The sequence below is a fragment of the Panthera leo genome, chromosome A2 (assembly GCF_018350215.1).
Source record: "Panthera leo isolate Ple1 chromosome A2, P.leo_Ple1_pat1.1, whole genome shotgun sequence".
Lineage (NCBI taxonomy): Eukaryota > Metazoa > Chordata > Mammalia > Carnivora > Felidae > Panthera > Panthera leo.
This window is the reverse complement of record NC_056680.1, coordinates 5,878,490-5,895,243: the sequence shown is the minus strand read 5'-3', so window position 1 is coordinate 5,895,243 and position 16,754 is coordinate 5,878,490. Positions and strand designations below refer to the sequence as shown.

The 16,754-nt window shown below is 58.2% G+C and overlaps 1 protein-coding gene across 2 annotated transcripts; it reads right to left on the bottom strand.

The window, feature by feature from the left end:
- Positions 1 to 501: 501 nt before the first annotated feature.
- Positions 502 to 14,802, bottom strand: TIMM44 (translocase of inner mitochondrial membrane 44). Of its 2 annotated transcripts, none has more exons than XM_042928234.1 (13): positions 14,712 to 14,802; positions 12,421 to 12,522; positions 9,816 to 9,986; positions 8,769 to 8,849; positions 7,817 to 7,966; positions 6,910 to 7,049; positions 6,512 to 6,597; positions 5,778 to 5,873; positions 5,565 to 5,689; positions 4,197 to 4,247; positions 2,112 to 2,201; positions 1,402 to 1,512; positions 502 to 1,071 (listed from the first exon to the last, which is right to left on the bottom strand). In XM_042928234.1, the coding sequence occupies exons 1-13, from the start codon at positions 14,754 to 14,756 to the stop codon at positions 952 to 954; spliced, it is 1,368 nt and encodes a 455-aa protein (XP_042784168.1). In that variant the 5' UTR covers positions 14,757 to 14,802; the 3' UTR covers positions 502 to 951. The 2 variants fall into 2 exon arrangements, with proteins under 2 accessions (XP_042784168.1, XP_042784169.1); XM_042928235.1 differs by having other exon boundaries at positions 5,778 to 5,870; positions 14,712 to 14,801.
- Positions 14,803 to 16,754: the final 1,952 nt, after the last annotated feature.

The following is a 16,754-nucleotide window of genomic DNA, read 5'->3' as shown; positions in this document are numbered from 1 at the left end:
CGGCGCGCGGGCTCGCGACCCCGCCCCGGCCTCCGGGAGAAGAGCGCTCCCGCCCGCAGGCGCCTGGGAGATCCTGGGCGCGGGGCGCATCGGCACCCAGGACCTCGCCCACCCCACCCCGACAAGCACCCCAGGCAGCCCCAGCCCGACTCCGGCACCTGTCTATGCGATAGACCCCTCAAGCAGACGACCTGTTTGGGGAATCCCAATGCCTCCCGAATCACTCATACTGACGCTCAAGCTCCTCCAGTTGTAGGGACCCCAACCTTCCGAGATCCCAGCCAGGCCTCGGAAAAGCTCCCTAGCTCTTGTGGAGGACCCCCGACCCAGGGAGGGCAGGGTCCTGAGCAGGCAAGGTCTAGGGCTGCAGTTCCTTCAGTGACCTTGACCGCCTCCTGTGACCACCCGGCCAGCTCCCACCACCCATCCTCCAGCTCCCACCACCCATCCCCGGTCCCAGCTGCCCCCTACCCCAGTGACAAACACCTCAGACCACCCGAGTTGCTGTCCTGCACTTTGGCGTTTTATTATTATTTCCAAGTCTCAGGCATATATACAGGATAATAAGGGCACTGTTAAAAAACGGAGCCAAAATGGCCGGGCTGAAGCGGCTCGTATGCTACTCTGAGCAGCAGGTCCTAGACCTGCCGTCCTGCCCCCTGGATGGTCCCTGGGCCAGAGGGGCGGCCTCTCGGCACCATCCGGCGAGTGCACCACATTGACCCGGCTGCTGGCGGAGGGGCGCGGGAGCAGTGCAGGAGCCCCTGGGATGGGGAGCCGCCCCCCCCTCATCCACCCGCCCGGCCCCATCCAGCTGGTTTTGTAGCGGCCCTGGTAGAGATCCGACAGTCCCGTCTTCCCCAGAGGTCTGGTTGTGACAGGCAGACACCAGTCCTGTGTGACCACCGCGTGCTGATCCAGCCCAGAAGCCTCTGCTCGTGGCCACCACGCTCAGAGGACCTGCTCCGTGCTGGATGCTGAGATGTCCAGGAGCCGCCAGGCCGCGTAGGGGTTGAGCTCGTCCTGGTCTCGACAGAGCGCCCACACGTACAGCATGCGCAGCACCTTGTCCTGCAGAAGCAGGGACGGTGAGGGCCGCGACGAGGGACTGCGGGGAGGGGCAGGGCAGAACACAAAGGGGACGCCAGGAGGGACCAGGGAGCAGAGCTGGGAGTCGGCCTGGGTCCAGAGTCGACAACTCAGGCCTCTGCACAGCCAGATGAGTCAGTCACCCTCCAACCCCCACCAGCAGCCACAGGGCCCCAGGCTTCTCAAGACACTGCCCTGCTGTTGCTGCACAGTCACAAAACCTCCTGGCTCTGTCGGCGCGAGGTGGCTGGAGGCGGCCATCAGCCAGTCTCGCACCAGCCACCCGCGAGACCCGATCCCTCCTGGACTCACCGGGTCGCCCTCCACCACCTCGCCTTTGGGGTTCTTGATCACCATCACCAGCTGGGCCTGGAAGGTGATGATCAGCACAGGGCCCTGCTCCATCATCTTGCCCATGGCCAGCTGCAGGGGGACAGACAAGGTGGGCTGGCCTCAGAGAGTGGCCTTGCCCCTCCCCTGACAGTCGCCTCACGGCTGGTGCCGACCCTTGCTTCCCAGGAGGCAGTCCCAGCCACCCCACTTGTCCTACTCGTCGGGCCAGGCCCCAGAAGGACCTGTGGGAGGTTCCCACGGGACCCTTCCCAATGTGAGCCAGAGTCTGAACTAAGAATCCACGCAGCCTCCCCGGACCCTGGTGGCTTCTTGTTCCCCAGAGGGGGCTGGGTGGGCGTGTAAGGCCTCACAGGGGCGCCCCTGCACACGGGCAGGGGTAACCAGCACTGGCACTCGTCCGGCTCTCCACAGGGGCAAAGCTCTCGCCCCGCCCAGTGAAGGCAGAGGGACAGCACTGCCTCTGGGGGCCCCGAGGTCTGGGCGGCAACAGCAGCCCCTGCGTCCGCCGCCTGCCCAAGAACTCTCCCACCACAGGCTTATGGGAACCCTCTGCCGAAAGGGACCCTGAGGTCATTTCACCCCAGTCCCTGTCTGTCCGTGCCGCAGCTCCCCCAGGGACGGGCGCCCCTCTGACTAGCACCCCCCCGACGCCGAGAAGAGCCGCTCACGTCGATGTTGTCGATGTCCAGAACGCGGGAGTGGAACTGCAGGCCCAGCGCCTTGGCCTGCTGGATCGGGTGCGCCAGCTGGCTGTAGGTCTGCGAAGAGAAGCCAGACACATCCCTGCGGCTGGACCCGCGAGCGCAAGCCCCACCAAGGTGCTGCGGCGCCCCTGCTGGCGAACCCCGGGGGCTGCACCGTCCTGGGAAACTCTCCCCGCAGACAGGCTCACCGCCCTATCCCGTGCTTTCTGCACCTGCACCTTCCAGAAACGGCTGCTATCGCCTGCGTGTGCTTTGCCAGGAGCAGCAGATGCCAGGAGCACAGGTCCAAACAGGGAGGCCAGTGCCACCCATTTGCTGGCCCGAATCACACCCCCCTTGTTATAAAGACAGCGCTGCATCGAGACGCCCAAATGAAAGTGGTATTAATCAGTAAAGTAGGTAATTTTCCTGCAACAGGATCTGAAATACACGCCCAGAGGGAAGTTGAGGCCTCTCTGGCTGATCTTGGACTTCCCCATACTCACCGCACTCAGAATCTTGGCCTGGAATCAAACGCGTTTTCTAGGATTCGCCCTAACCCACAGCCGCTCTGAAGTGAGCTCCCTCGGTCGGCCTCCTCCTCACTGACCAGCCCCGATGGGAGGCCGCTGGCCACAGGCAGCCCGTTTTTCCCGCGGGGCGGTGACACCCCAATGACACCTCCAGCCCCCTTGAGCCTACTCCCAGGCCCAGGACACACGTGACACCTGGTACCTTTTCACTGGAGGCTTCTCTGGACTCAGCAGCTATGGCGGAAGACATTCCAATAACACTTACTTTTTATGGAAATAACTGATCTACCAAGAAAAAAAATGGTGCCAACCCTATTTCCTGTGTGGTTCTTAAAAATGGCATCTAAGAAACACCTCTGGGGGCGCCTGGGTGACTCAGTCGGTTGAGCATTCAACTTCGGCTCAGGTCACGATCTCACAGTTCATGGGTTCGAGCCCCGCGTCGGGCTCCGTGCTGACAGCTCTGAGCTTGGAGCCTGCTTCGGATTCTGTGTCTCCCTCTCTCTCTCTGCTCCTCCCCCACTCACGCTCTGTCTCTCTCGAAGAGAAACAAACATTTAAATAAATAAATACACACACACACAACACACACATACATACACACATACACCTCTGTGAAAGCACCTGCAATTTCAGGAGCATTTCCAGGGGCCCCAGCAGCTCTTTGGCAAAGATAATCAACCACAGCCTAATGGTCCCAAAGCATTAAAAAAAACAAAAAAAAAACAAAAAAAACCACACGCTCATAAATGCCTGCTGGATTAGTCACCATGCAGGGGAGTATTAAAAAAAAAAAAAAAATCTGACATCTTCTCCTCTGCTTTCTCCAAGTTGTTTGTGAGCTGGAAGCAGAATAGATCAGCCAAAAAAGGCTCTGGATTGCTCAATACAAATAAGCTAGAAAAAAACCCCATGAAGACACAGGTCAGGGAGTGAGCAGGGTGAGTCGAGGTGGCCGACAGAGACCTGCAGGGCCGGGGAGGCTGCCAGGACCGGGGCGGACAGGGTGTGCTCCTGGGGACAGCTGACCTGGGTGCACGGCCTGGCACCATGGGGCCCCGGGACCCTGAGCACTGACTCTGGGGAGCAGTCAGGCCTCATCAGGACACACGGCTCCTCCCCATGCGGGAAATCTTATCACCGTCTGTTTTGATCTGTGTTTCGGGAACTAAAAGTGAGAACAGCTACAGTGAGTCTGGCCAGCGCTTTGTGCATCCGGGAGCGCTGCGTCTGTGTTCACACTGTACCCTCATGACGCCTGTGACATGGCCCAGGGACGGGAGGTGGTGTGGGCTCGCAGGCTGCTTGCTGGCCAGCGCCCAGAGCCACCACGTGAGACCCCTGAGCGCTGAGGGAAGGTCACACACACCCCAAGCTATTCACGGTCCCTTTCCGCCCGGCCCCGGACCCCTGGGTGCCTCCACAACCAGGACACCGGGCCCTGTCATACCCTTCCTGGCTCTGCCCAAACAGACCTCCAAACTGATTCTTTTTAGGCCTAAATATAAAAAGTAGAAAGAAAAAGAGAAGGACTCACAGCTTCATAGCACCAGTCTTTGAGAATCTCAAGCTCTCCAGAAATCATGGCCTAAAAAGGGAAAAACAAACAAACAAAAAATAAGTTTGAGACTAATAGGGGCTATCTAGGCTGGAGACCCTACTCTATAGGCTCCAGCTGGGGAGCAGGGGGCCTCGGGTCAGGCCGCAGCAACGGATGCCCCTCCCCAGGCCCTTGGGACCAAGGGCCTGCATGTGTGACCCCCGGCAGCCCAGGGTGGCCCCAAGGGCCTCGGGTGAGGTGGAGGAAGATGGAAGCATGCTGGGCTCAGCGTGGCTGGGAAGCTGAGCCAAGGAGGCCAGGAGCTGCATTCCACCTCCACCGGGGCTGGAGCTTTGCACACCCAGAGGTCAGGAAAGGGGCAGAGGAGGGGTCCTGGGGTGGCCTCCCAAGGTGCCACAGGGGATGCCTCTGCAGGAACCTGGAGGCGGGGCTGACCTGCTGAAGGTCAGAGAGGAGCCCAGGGCCAGAGGGAAAAACAAAACTAGGGGCAGGCCGGGAGCTGAGACGTCGTCTCTAGAAGAATCCGCCTGTGCTGGGGCTGTTGTGTTAAGGGAGCGCCCCCTCTCTACCTCCTCCCGGCCCTGCCCGAAGTGGTGCAGGGAACGTGGGGAATTAGAGAGGAGGGGACCACAGGGAGACCAGTAGGATAGAGGAGACAGGGGGTGGGGACTGGAATCTACCTTCGGGGTGGGGGGGGGGGGGGGTGGCGGGTGCGGAGCCTTTCTGTGATCTCATCAGGCCCTACCAAAGGCCTGGCAGAGGCCCAGGTTCCGGCCACATCCCAGGGGCTGGAGAAACAGACGTGGCTGGCTGGAGGCAGTCAACCTTGGGCAGGGGCCCTGTGCAGTGTGTGCAGGGGCAGGACCCTGAGCGAGCCACCCCCTCCTCATTTATGAACCAGAAGGAGGAGCCAGAAAATGGGATTCAGGATTCCCACAGAGAGGGGACCTGGCCCCTGGGAGACAGAGCCGCGGCCCTGGGGCAGCCGCTCACTGTAGGCTCGAGGGAACTGCTTCAAGCAGATCATGAGGGAAACCAGACAGGAGGCTCCAGGCCGGCTGTCAGGAAGACGGAAGTTGCTGCCGGACCTCGTGAAAGGGAACTCCGTCCCTGGGAGCAGACACACCCCACAGGGAAAAAATCGGCCACCATCACGGGGACCAGCGGGGACCACAGGTGACCCTGGGTGCCTTCTCAGAGGTGCATGACTAACGAGGGCTGGGCGTGGGGGCGCCAGGCCTCTGACGGCCAGAGATCTCTGCCCCTGGTGGCAGTTCCCAGGGTAACCTGGCAGGCGGGACAGTGGAGACCTGCTGGGTGGGGGCCCCAGGGTGCAGCACCCACCTCCAGGACGTTGGGGATGATGTCGCTCTCACACTGCTGCAGGAACCGCTCCTTGTCAAAGGCAGGGTCAACTCGCAGGATCTCCGTGAGCACCTCTGACATCTCCGTCTTCGAGAACAGGCCCCCTGGAGGCAGCCACGGCAGGAGTGGGCCAGGGCCCAGGACCGTCCCTGCGGCCAGCCCAGGCGGGAAGGACGGTCCGGGCCCACTCACCCAGCAGGTCTGTGACCTTGTCTGTCAGCACACGGGACGCCCGGATGAGGACGTTGTCGCTCTCATCATACTTCACCTTCATCTCGAAGAACCCTGCTGGGACGTGGGCTGAGGTCAGGGGTCGCCTCCAGAAAGACACCCCTACTCTAGGACTTCCGGGGGCTCCTTGCAGCCCTGTAAGACCCACTCCCTGTGCAGACCTGGACAGTGCAGGGCGGAGCCAGCTTTCTCGGGGGTGGCTGAGGGGCAGGGCTCTCCCTACCAAGGAAACCGGCCTCTAGTGACCGTCACAGGACAAGGGACAAGGGTGTGTGGCGTGGCGGTGCTCTGGCTGGCACCTGGGAGGCCCACCGGCGCCTCCTGTGCTGCCCCGTGAGGGAGCCTCTCACGGTGGCACCCACAGCCCAGCCACTGGAGAGGCAGGTCGGCCTGGCCGCCCTCCTGCCAGCGGCAGCTCCGCGACCGCGAGGACGGTGACTCAGCCCCTGGGGTAGGGCCCCTGCCCGCCAGCTGGAGATGTACCGGGCTGCCCTCGAGAGCAGGGCTGCCTGGCGGCCTGGGCTCTGCTGCTCACTGGCTGGGTGATCCTGGGGAGTGGCTGGTCCTCTCTGACCCCGGTCTCCTCCTCTGTAAAGCGGGGGGTCTGGCTTGTGCCCAGTGCGCGGGGAGCACTCAGTAAGCGTCTGCTGCCACGGCGACGCTGTCGGCCGAGTGTCCGAGACGTGAACACTCACGATTAAATACCACGTTGTTGTCCCTGAAGTCTCTCCACTGCTGGTACCACTTGGAGTCCTTGTGCAGCACGACCCCCAGGGCCTCCCTGGAGAGATGGGGCAGCGGTGAGCAGTGGCGATGGGCCCCTGTGTGCCGGCCCAGGCACCCAGCCCTCCTGTCCCCGCGGGCAGCGCCCCCGTCCCCCTGGGCAGCCCGCCCTCCTCTCTCAGCCTCCTGCCTTCTCTCTCCCCTTCCCACCACCCACCATCTCCCCCACGTTCACACGGGAGCAGGGACTCTTGAGCAGAACAGACACTCGAGAACGAACTGACTTGGGCAGGAACGTTCCAGGGGCGCTCAAACACAAACAGTGTGTGTGTGGAAGGGGGACACAGGCCCTGGCCAGTCTGCTACCTACTCGTTGGGCTCAAACACCTTCTCTTCCTTGAGCTTCTCTCCTGCAAACTCCTTCCTCTTCCTGAGGCGCTCTGGCCTCCGATAGGGCCCGGTCTGCCCCAGCACGCTGTCGTCGATCTCCTTCTTCACGGACTCTACCCCCTGGGGGAAAGCAGCCAGCCCCAGGGTGGGCGCTCAGGACCTTCCTGACACTGCAGACCACCGCCGGGGGCCTGTGCGTTTGTGCCCCAAGTCAGGACAGTGTCCGCGGAGAACCCCAAACCAGGGCCCAATTGGTACCCCAGGGCCTCAGCTTCCCCCGGTCTCGAGGTCACGTGGCTCTGAGCACCCTGCCTGACTTCCCTGCGTGGACCACAGGGCTGTTTCAGATGGACCCCGCTTTTCTCTGGCCACCCCCCTCATTTCCCCCAACCTTGCTGCAGTCACCCTGGCTGTGTTGAGCTGGCTGTGCACGCCTCCCCACTGGAGGGGTTGCCACTCCACCCGTGGCCCCTCCCCTGTATGTTCCCTTGTCACATGTCGCTCAGGAACCACTCATCCCCCTCTGGGTCCCCCAGACACCTCAAGAGCAGGAATTTGGACTTTCTATCCAGTGGCCCCTGTGGGCAGCAACAGAGCCCAGCATGTGGGAAGATTCAACAGGCGTTTCAGAATGAATCAGGTCGCCTTGAGGACAACAGGTCCCGGGCTTACGGACACAAGCTAAGTGTGTTAGTGGCTGAGAGGCTCTCCGTGCATTAACCTGCTGCTTCCTAGGGGCTTTGACTTGTCCAAGGCCACCCGGCAGGGAGCGGAGCACCATCCTGGTGCCTCGAGCAGGCCCTCCCTCTCCAGGGCTGAGATCGGCAGTGAGAACTCAGGATCCCGGACTCAGAGCAGGCCAGGCCGTGAGCCCCAGCCCGACCCACCTGGGAGATGGCTCTGAAGGCGGCGGTCCGGCCCAGCTTCTCCCCGCCTTTGGACACCGACTCGGCCGACTGTTTGGCAGTCTTGGCAGCTTCCTCCACGCTCTCCTTGATCTTCCGGCCAAGGTCGCTTTTACCGACTTCATCAAGACTCTACTGAGACACAGGGATGGGGGTGTCAGCACAGCCCCCCCCCCGCCCCGCCCCGAGCTAAGACCAGTCCAGTCCTTCAAAGGTCGGGAACAGACACTCGGAACTCGTCTGACCTATGGGGCCCGGACACTCGGGTGCACCGTGTACAAGGTCTGCAGGGCTGAACCCCTGGGCTCTGGGCTGGACACCAGGTCAACTGGGTTCTCCCCGGAAGGGGCTCGAGTGGCTGCTTAGGGATAAAAGGTTCGAGGAGCCTGTGCCTAATGCTGGACTGGCCTGGAACCCTCGCAGGCGGCTCAGAACAGTGCAGAGCCCTACCCCTCTCTCCTGCTCAGAACAAAGCAAAACAGGCAACAAAAAGGAAGCCCTCGGGCCCCCCCACGCTGCCCCATCTCCCCTCACCTGGGGCCAAGCAGTGCTTCCCTGTTTTGGGTAGGAGGAGACAAGTCATTGGCCCTTCTGTCTTTGCTGGTGGCACGAAAGCGTGAAAGCTTCTACTGCCAGCGGTGAGCCGCAGGGCACGTGGGCTAGCCTGACTTCGCCCTCCTTCCTGGGCGAGGGGCGGGGGAGGGGGTGCGGGGGGGGGGGGGGTGGTGCTGTGCATCCTAACTCCGGAAGCCACCTGGCCGGGCTGGCTCTTCCCTGGCTCGCCACCCACGCCTATTCATCCGCTGTGCCAAGTCACGCCCTGCCCAGGCGCCAGCTCTGCCCGCAGCTTCCAGCACGGCTCTCCTCCCAGAGGCGACGAACAGATGGCCTGGCAGCCGCGGGCAACAGAGCGTGGGGGCCCGGAGACCATTACCTCCTTCACTGTGCCTGTGATCTCCCCCAGCTTCTTCTTTATCACCTCGCTCGTCCGCACGGTTTCGGATTCAATGCTTTTCTACGGTAAGGAGGTTGTTTCTCTTGGTTACAACACAGCAGTTGTCTTATAGGAAGCATTTTCTGAGCGGCCCCCTGCCCCCCCACCGCCCTGCCCGACCACCCCAGCCCCCTCCCCACCCCAGGGCCCCTCACTGCCCGACAGCCTTGCTTTCGGGAGCAGTTGAGGGCTGACGGATGGAGACCCCTGAGGCCCAGCCCTGGCTCTAGTCTCTCGCCAGGTGCAGGGGTGATCTTGCCCTCCGCCCCAGTTCATCCACATTATCCTGCCTCACTCTGCACCCCTGCAGCTGCCAGCCGCTGCTGGATCTCCCACAGCCACAGTCCCACCCGACTCGGCTTGCTCTGCCCCCAAACCACCCCTTAGCCCACTCCTCTTCCTTACTGGAAAGAAAGGGTCATCATCCTTCAGGTCGAATCCCCCACAGGCCCTCTGAGCGAACAGGCCTCGCCCACAGCCTGGGATGTGGCCAAGAGAACAAAAACCCAAGGGACCCGGAGCAGGCACCCGTTGGCAAGACGGGGCGGCTGTCCCCACCTCGCAGAGCCCTGATGCAGCAGCTGCCGAGCCCACTCCCTGCGGCGGGCGCCTGGCAGCTGCTTCGGTAAGAGACCAGGCGGTAATTAATAATCACACCAGCACCGTGACCCGCTTTCTACCTGCTTCACTCAAGGGGCCACAACCAGCTCTCAGGAGCAGCGCATCTTAAACCTACAGCTCAAGGGGTGACCCGGGGAGCCCGTGCAGACGCACTCCGATCCAGCAGGTCGGGGAGGGCCCCGCGACCCCGCATATCTCACGAGCTTCCAGAAGAAGCTGGCGCCGCTGGTGTGCAGAGAACGCCACTCCGTCTCACCGCAGAAACGGCGGGCTGGCGACTCACTCCTGTCCGCTCGCCCCTGTGGTCAGTGAGTGACGTCACTTCCCCCACTGTGTCGTCTCTGTGCGGGAAGCAAAGGGACTCACGTATTTCCTTCTGGCCTCCTGGAGCGCGTCAGACTCTTCTAGCTTGCGGGCCTCATCTCGGAACTTTTTTATACTTTCTTTCATTTCTTTGTTTTTGGCTAATTCTTGCTTGATATTATCTAGCAAGCCAGAGAGAAAGCCTTTCCTGTTTCCAGAAGAATAGGATTTGGACTGAAAAGAAACAAAGGATTTTTACTTTCTCCTCTGTGCTGATACGGGTTTCACAGTGAACAGCTACCTCCATTATGAGCCAAGAAAGTCAAGTTAAGAAAGCATCAGGTGATAAACTGTGGGATGTTCAGTTTATTATCCAGTAATAAAAAGAAACCAGTTAGCAAGCTATGAAAAGATGTTGCGAGGGGCGCCTGGGTGGCTCAGTCGGTTAAGCATCTGAGTTTGGTTCAGGTCATGATGTCAGAGTTTGTGAGTTCGAGACCCGCATCAGGCTCTGTGCTGACAGCTTGGAGCCTGCTTCGGACTCTGTTTCTCCCTCTCTCTCTGCCCCTCCCCCTCCCCAGCTCACACACACACACTCTCTCTCTCTCTCTCTGTCAAAAATAAACATTAAAAAGAAAATTTAAAAAAAAAAAAAAAAAGATGTTGCGGCCTTACACAATTTGTCAATGACATCTCAATTTAAAAAAGACACAGGAGGGGGCACTTGGGTGGCTCAGTCAGTTGAGTGTCTGACTCAGGATTTCGGTTCAGGTCAGGGTCTCATGGTTTGTGAGTTCAAGCCCAATATCGGGCACCATGACAGTGAGGAGGCTACTTGGGATTCTCTCTCTCCTTCTCTCTCTGTTCCTACCCTGATTGTGCTCTCTAAAAATAAATAAACTTAAAAAAAAAAAAAAAGACACAGAGGAACCTTAAATTCATATTACTGAGTGAGAGAAGCTGGTCTGAAGAGACTCCAGGCGGCATGATCCCCACTCTAGGACATTCTGGAAAAGGTGAAACCATGGATAGTAAAAGGATCAGTGGTTGTCAGGGGCTGGGTAGGCTGGTGGGGAAGATGAATGGGCGGAGCAAAGAGAAGTTTCTGGGCAGTAAGACTACTCTGTCCAAACCCACGGAATGAGCACCCAGCATGAACCCTAAGGCAAACTATGGGCCTCAGTTAATAACGATGTATCAATGCTGGCTCATCAGTTGTAACAAAGGTGCTTATACTAAAGCAAGAGGCCACACCATGGGGAAAATGCAGGCCCAGGTGGGAGGAGGGGCCGCCAGGAGGTTGATGGAAACTCTCAGTACTTCCTGCTCAATTTTTCTGTACATGTAAAAGTGCTCAGAAGGATAAAGTCTATTAAAAACAAAACAAAGTGCCAGGCTCCTTCTCCAACAGAGGGAACCCTGGGTGAGAAACGGGCGGTTTGGAATCCTCATGGACATTCAAACATGCTCACCCAAGGCGAAGGGCAACACCCAAAGGGGTCCCTGTCCCAGGAATGGAGTGGAAAGGACTCTATAGCCCCTTATCTGGAAGAAGCTGAGATAGGGCCCTACTCCCTGGGCTTCTGGGGCCGGGATAACTTTGGGGTCACTCTCAAGTCCCACATTGGAACTCACGTGTCACCCCAGGGCTTGGCACAAACCTCCATCGTCAACCCACAGGATCACTGTAACCCAGAGCCTAAGCTCAGGGGTGCCCCTCGTAGGAAAACCCAACACACCCAGAAAGCCGGGGCCTAGGGAGGCCAGAAGAAAGGCCACGGTCCTTCTGCAGACACAAGAGCCAGAGTCGTACACTGCCCGAGACACAGGCTTCAGTTCAGGGTCGCACTGAGCCAGGTTAGGATTGCTGCTTCCCCACCACGTTGAGAGTGGGCTCCGAAAAGAGAATGCTTGAAGAACCACGCGAATGGTGTGCCCCACCAGCCCTTCTCTGGGGGAGGTCTAGGTTCTAAGACTGTCTGGGACTGCGCCACCTGGCAGCTGCCCCACCTGCCGCTCCACGGCGGGGGCCGGCCGCATACACGGAGGTGGTGGCTAAGAGGAAAGGCCACAGGGCATGTGCCACGCCCACAAAAGCTCAAGGACAGGACCGGGGAGACCAGGCCTGTGAGAGACTCAGCGGGAAGGGAAGGGTGTGGGCTGCCCCAGTGTGTGCATTTGGGGAAGGATACTGGTTTGGGGCTTTCCTCCCTGTGGTGGTAACACACCGCCAGAAAGAAGCACAGTTGAAAAGGAAGGACACGGAGGAGAAAGGCTCTAGAAAATGCTGTCTGTGAGGAACAACAGAGACAGGAAACTGAGCCCCCAAGCTGAGGTGGCTCCGCTCAAATGCCTGGAGGGCTGTCACTCAGAAAAGGGAAGAGCCACAGGGAGGTGGATTTCAGCTGAGTACAGGGATGCCTTTCCAGCCCCGAGGGCTGACACATCATCTACTTTGTCAGGCAGGAGCTCCACCCCTGGTAATGCCAGGTGCTGCCCGAGAGCCCGAGAGGACCAGCACGCCGGGTTCTGTGACCCCGCAGGTCTTGGATGGGGAACGCCAATCAGCTGCCCTTGCCAGTGTGGGCAACGTCCTGCAGCTCTGTCTCCTGCTAACCAGGTCTGATCTTTCAGACTCCTCTCTGTCTGCTGGCATCCTGTCACTCACCAGAGGCAGCTCTCGGCCGGGCCGGCGTATCTGATAGGCACCATTGTGCAGTAGCATTAGGTTGTGGCTGGACAGGAACTGGACTCCATTGCTGAGGCATCTCTAGTTAGGGAAGAAAAGAGAAAGAGCCATTCAGATAAGGTAACTAGGAAGTGAGTAAGCCCCACTAAAAAGTAGGGGTCGCCCAAGTCTCATTTGATGATTTTTTTTAATGTTTATTTTTGAGAGAGAGAGGTGAGGGGGGGGGGGAGGGAGGGAGAGACAGAGCGCTAGCAGGGGAGGAGCAGAGAGAGAGGGAGACACAGAATCCGAAGCAGGCTCCAGGCTCTGAGCTGTCAGCACAGAGCCCGACGCGGGGCTCGAACCCACAAACCGTGAGATCATGACCTGGGCCGAAGCCAGATGCTTAACCGACTGAGCCACCCAGGCGCCCCATCATTTGCCGATTTTCACTGCAGGCCTGCTGCATGCTAGACACTCCGCCATCTTGCTAAATTCTGAGAAGCCAATGGAATCTTGTGGAAAGGAAGACACTGGATCTGCACCTCCAGGGTCCATCCCTACTTTCCTGCCTCTGAACCTGGGGGAAACCAGATGAGTCTCAGGAGATACCAACCTATGGTGGAAGAAGGCTAAACGTGCCAGTCTGATTTCGTCTCATTAGCCTGAAATGGGCCCCCAAGCGCCTCAATGCTGGCCGTGAGCAGTCTTCTCTCACAAGCCTAGCCCAATGCTACCGGCCTTGGAAGACCACAGACCTGGGCTCTCAGAGGTAAAACACAGATAACTTGTTCTAGGCACAACCCTGGAAGAAACCTAGCATGTCCTGGTCCAGGGTTGGGCTGCAAGAGGGCACACCTGGGCCAAGACACTACTAACATCACGTGAAAGGCATTTCTTCTCCTACCAAATGAAGGACTTAAGCTCCATAAGAGAAGGGCCAGTGCACGTCCTGCTCAACATTGCACCGTAGCACCCAGCACCGAGCCAGGCACATTGATGTCAATGACCATAGAACCACTCTTCCATTTCCATATTCCCTGGGCCTTTCCTCTCCCGTTCCATGCCTCCTATCTCCAGGAACTCTAAGCAACAGCCCAAACTCATGCAAAGGCCAGCATCTCCTACAGCTACTCAAGAGCAATTCCTGGGGTACCTGGCTGGCTCAGTGGGAACAGCATTTGACTCCTGATCTCAGGGTTGTGAGTTTGAGACGCCCACGATTGGGGTAGAGACTACTTAATAAACTTAAATATATATATATATTAAAAAAAAGAGTAACCCCTGAGAGCTGAAATCATTTGTTCTTCTCTATATGCCTACACCCATTGATCCTGGAACCACTGACTTCAGCAACAGTCTAAGATAGCAGTGAACGGCTGTCTAACTTGGAAAAGAAACCCCATATTAAGCCCCAACCCGAGGCTGGTTCTCAACCGGTTTTGTGCCCAAATCCGAACATGTGTAAATTCAATCTCAAACCCTGACTTAAAACTCAAGTAGCCAAGAAAAAAAAAAATCAGCCTGGAGTCAAAGACAGCTTCTTCCTCCCCACACTAGGATCCCTATGAGATATTTTCCTTCATCCAGAGCCTAGCACTGCAGTCAGTTTGACCTGGGCTTTGGACCAGGTCAGCTTACCACGAGCTGAGGCTGTGGGCAGGTTGCTTAACCTTTCTGAGTCCCGGTTTCCCAACCTGTGAAACAGCAACAAGCAGCAGCAGTACATGAAGTACTTGTAATCCACGAAGCTTGTAGTACACGAAATACTACTGTTTCCTGAGTGCACCATACACGCCTTAACTCCCACCACCCCTATGAGTTCAAGCTCTAAGCCAGGACGAGAACCATCTCCCGCACTTTCACACGGAGGACGAGGGGGAGCGATGCAGGAAATGCTCTCGGTAGAGGACCTGGCACATAAACGCGAGCCGTGACTGTCAACGGTATTTTGCCTTCTCCCGGCTGTTTCTCCACCGGGCGCCCGGGCCACCGTGCACTCCCCGGTGCACGTGGAGTCTGATCAGGAAGTGAGGGGCGATTCGCCGTCCGCCGGGCTCAGCGCATGGCCGCCTCGGACCCGGCACGCTTAGCTCCTCACCACAAGCTTCGCTCGGGGACCCCGGCCCCGGCCTCGACCGACCCAACGACCCAACCCAAGCCTTCTGCCGAGCCCAAGAAAGGGCCGAGGGGGCCTAAGGCCTGAGGAGAAAAAGGCCCTGGAGGTCGCGGGCTGGAAGCTCCCTAGGCCCCCTCCCTACTCCCCACCCTGACCCCGTACGTTTCCTTACCTGCGGGCAGCGGCACCAACCTCCCCGCAGCGCCGCCGCCGCCATGTTGCTGGATCCCGTGTGACCTTCTGGTGACGCGGCCTGATGGCGTCATCCGCCGCGTCTATGTAGCGCGGCGTGGGTCTGGGAAAAAGCCGGCCTTGGGGGCGGGGTTTCGGGGAGGGAACGGCCTCTGATTAGACAGGGTTCCCTTGGGGGCGGGGCCTTGGAGAGTGGTCTGGCATAGGGGCGGGACTTAATGAGCTAGAGACTCCTAGAGAGCTAGGCGTCTGATAGGGCAGGATTTGGGAAGGCGGGGCATGTTGCTTGACGTCACCCGGGGGCGGGCACTTTTTTGAGGTAGAGACCTAGGGTTGGTTAAGGCTGCGAAGGGGCGGATCGTGAGGACGTGATTTCTGTCCCGTGCGGAGAGGTGATCTCCCAGTCAGGTCGTGCAAGGTTCCGTTGTCCGGAAGGACGAGTAGGGCGACTGACCACAGGGACAGGCTCAATTGGATTCTGACTGATTGACCCGCGGACCAGCCCAGTAGTGACTGACCCTGGCTCTCACTTACAGTGACCTACAGTGACCGACCGACGGGCAAGTGAGTTGCTCCAAGAGCGAGAGCAAAGGAGCCCACTTTGTACAGCACTTTGAGAATGCGCCCATTGGTTTTAGTCCAGAACAGGAAGATGAAGACCAGGCTGGGTGGAAGCCACTCCCCATGGATTTCGCATAAATTGACACATCTTGCCCTAAAGAAGATTAGGCCTTTGTCTTTTTAGCACTTAGATACTATTTTCCATTTGGAGAATGCCGCCACCAAGTGGCGGTACCTTAGCATGGCCATGCAATCTGAGTCTAGGAGGGATGGGGAGCTGGTACCTTGGGGGGAGTTCATGTATTGAAGCCTTTTGAGTTACCAAGCTGTGATAAGGTCTGTGGGACTTGAAAGGGAGGCAACATAACACTTCCTAGCTTCAGGGCAGGACAGATCCTGTGTCTCTCAGGAGCTCCACCTCGAGGTGGGGGTAAGGGACGAGGGCTTCCACTCTGGCTTTGTTTGAAATGTCTTTACTCCAAGAAGAGCAAACTAGTTACGTGGTTGGGATACATAGGTTGTTGCTGAGAAGACCTGGGCTTCTTTGTTGTCGTTGGAGCCATGGAATTGGACAAGGGCACCCGGGAGTGTGTCAAACGGGCATATCAAAGGCCAAAAGTGGAGGAAAAAGAACCCTTCAAGTAGACTGGGCAGGACTGGGCAGCAGGTAGGAAAGGCACCTGGAGGGCCTCGGAGAAGGCAGGTGGAGTACGCAGTGTTGAATGCCGCACAGAACTCACGCAAGGCAGGCCAGGCCAGACATGTATCCGTTGTCCTTGGCAGTTTGCAATATGGAGGTCCCCGGTGAGACCAGCAAGAGGGTTTTGGTGGAATGGTGGCTGTGGAAGCCAGATTTCAGCGGGTTGAGATTTTTTTTACAGTGGTGTGCTGGAGCCAGCTTGTTCTGGCTAGCGAGAGCTAACAGTCAAATTTTTAGGAATTTGGGAGCTAGTTGTTAAAAACAGCCATTATTTAAAAGTTAATTACAGGGGCACCTGGGTGGCTCAGTCGGTTGAGCGTCCGGCTTCGGCTCAGGTCATGATCTCACGGTCCGTGAGTTCGAGCCCCGCGTCGGGCTCTGTGCTGACAGCTCAGAGCCTGGAGCCTGTTTCAGATTCTGTGTCTCCCTCTCTCTGACCCTCCCCTGTTCATGCTCTGTCTCTCCCTGTCTCAAAAATAAATAAAAACATTTTAAAAAATTAAATAAATAAATAAATAAATAAATAAATAAAAACTTTAAAATATGAGGTTTAAGACAAGTATGTATGGTGTGCTCTCACAGTGTCTGTGGGCCCGGCGTCTTGGTGTGACCCAGCTGGTCCTGTGGGTTCAGGGTGTCTCACAAGTTTGCAGTCAAGGTATGAGGCGGGTCTGTAATCTTCTCAGGGCCCAACAGTGGGGGTTGGGAGGGGGGTTCTGCTCCAGGATCATTCCTACGGCTGTTGGCAGGATTCAGTCCCTT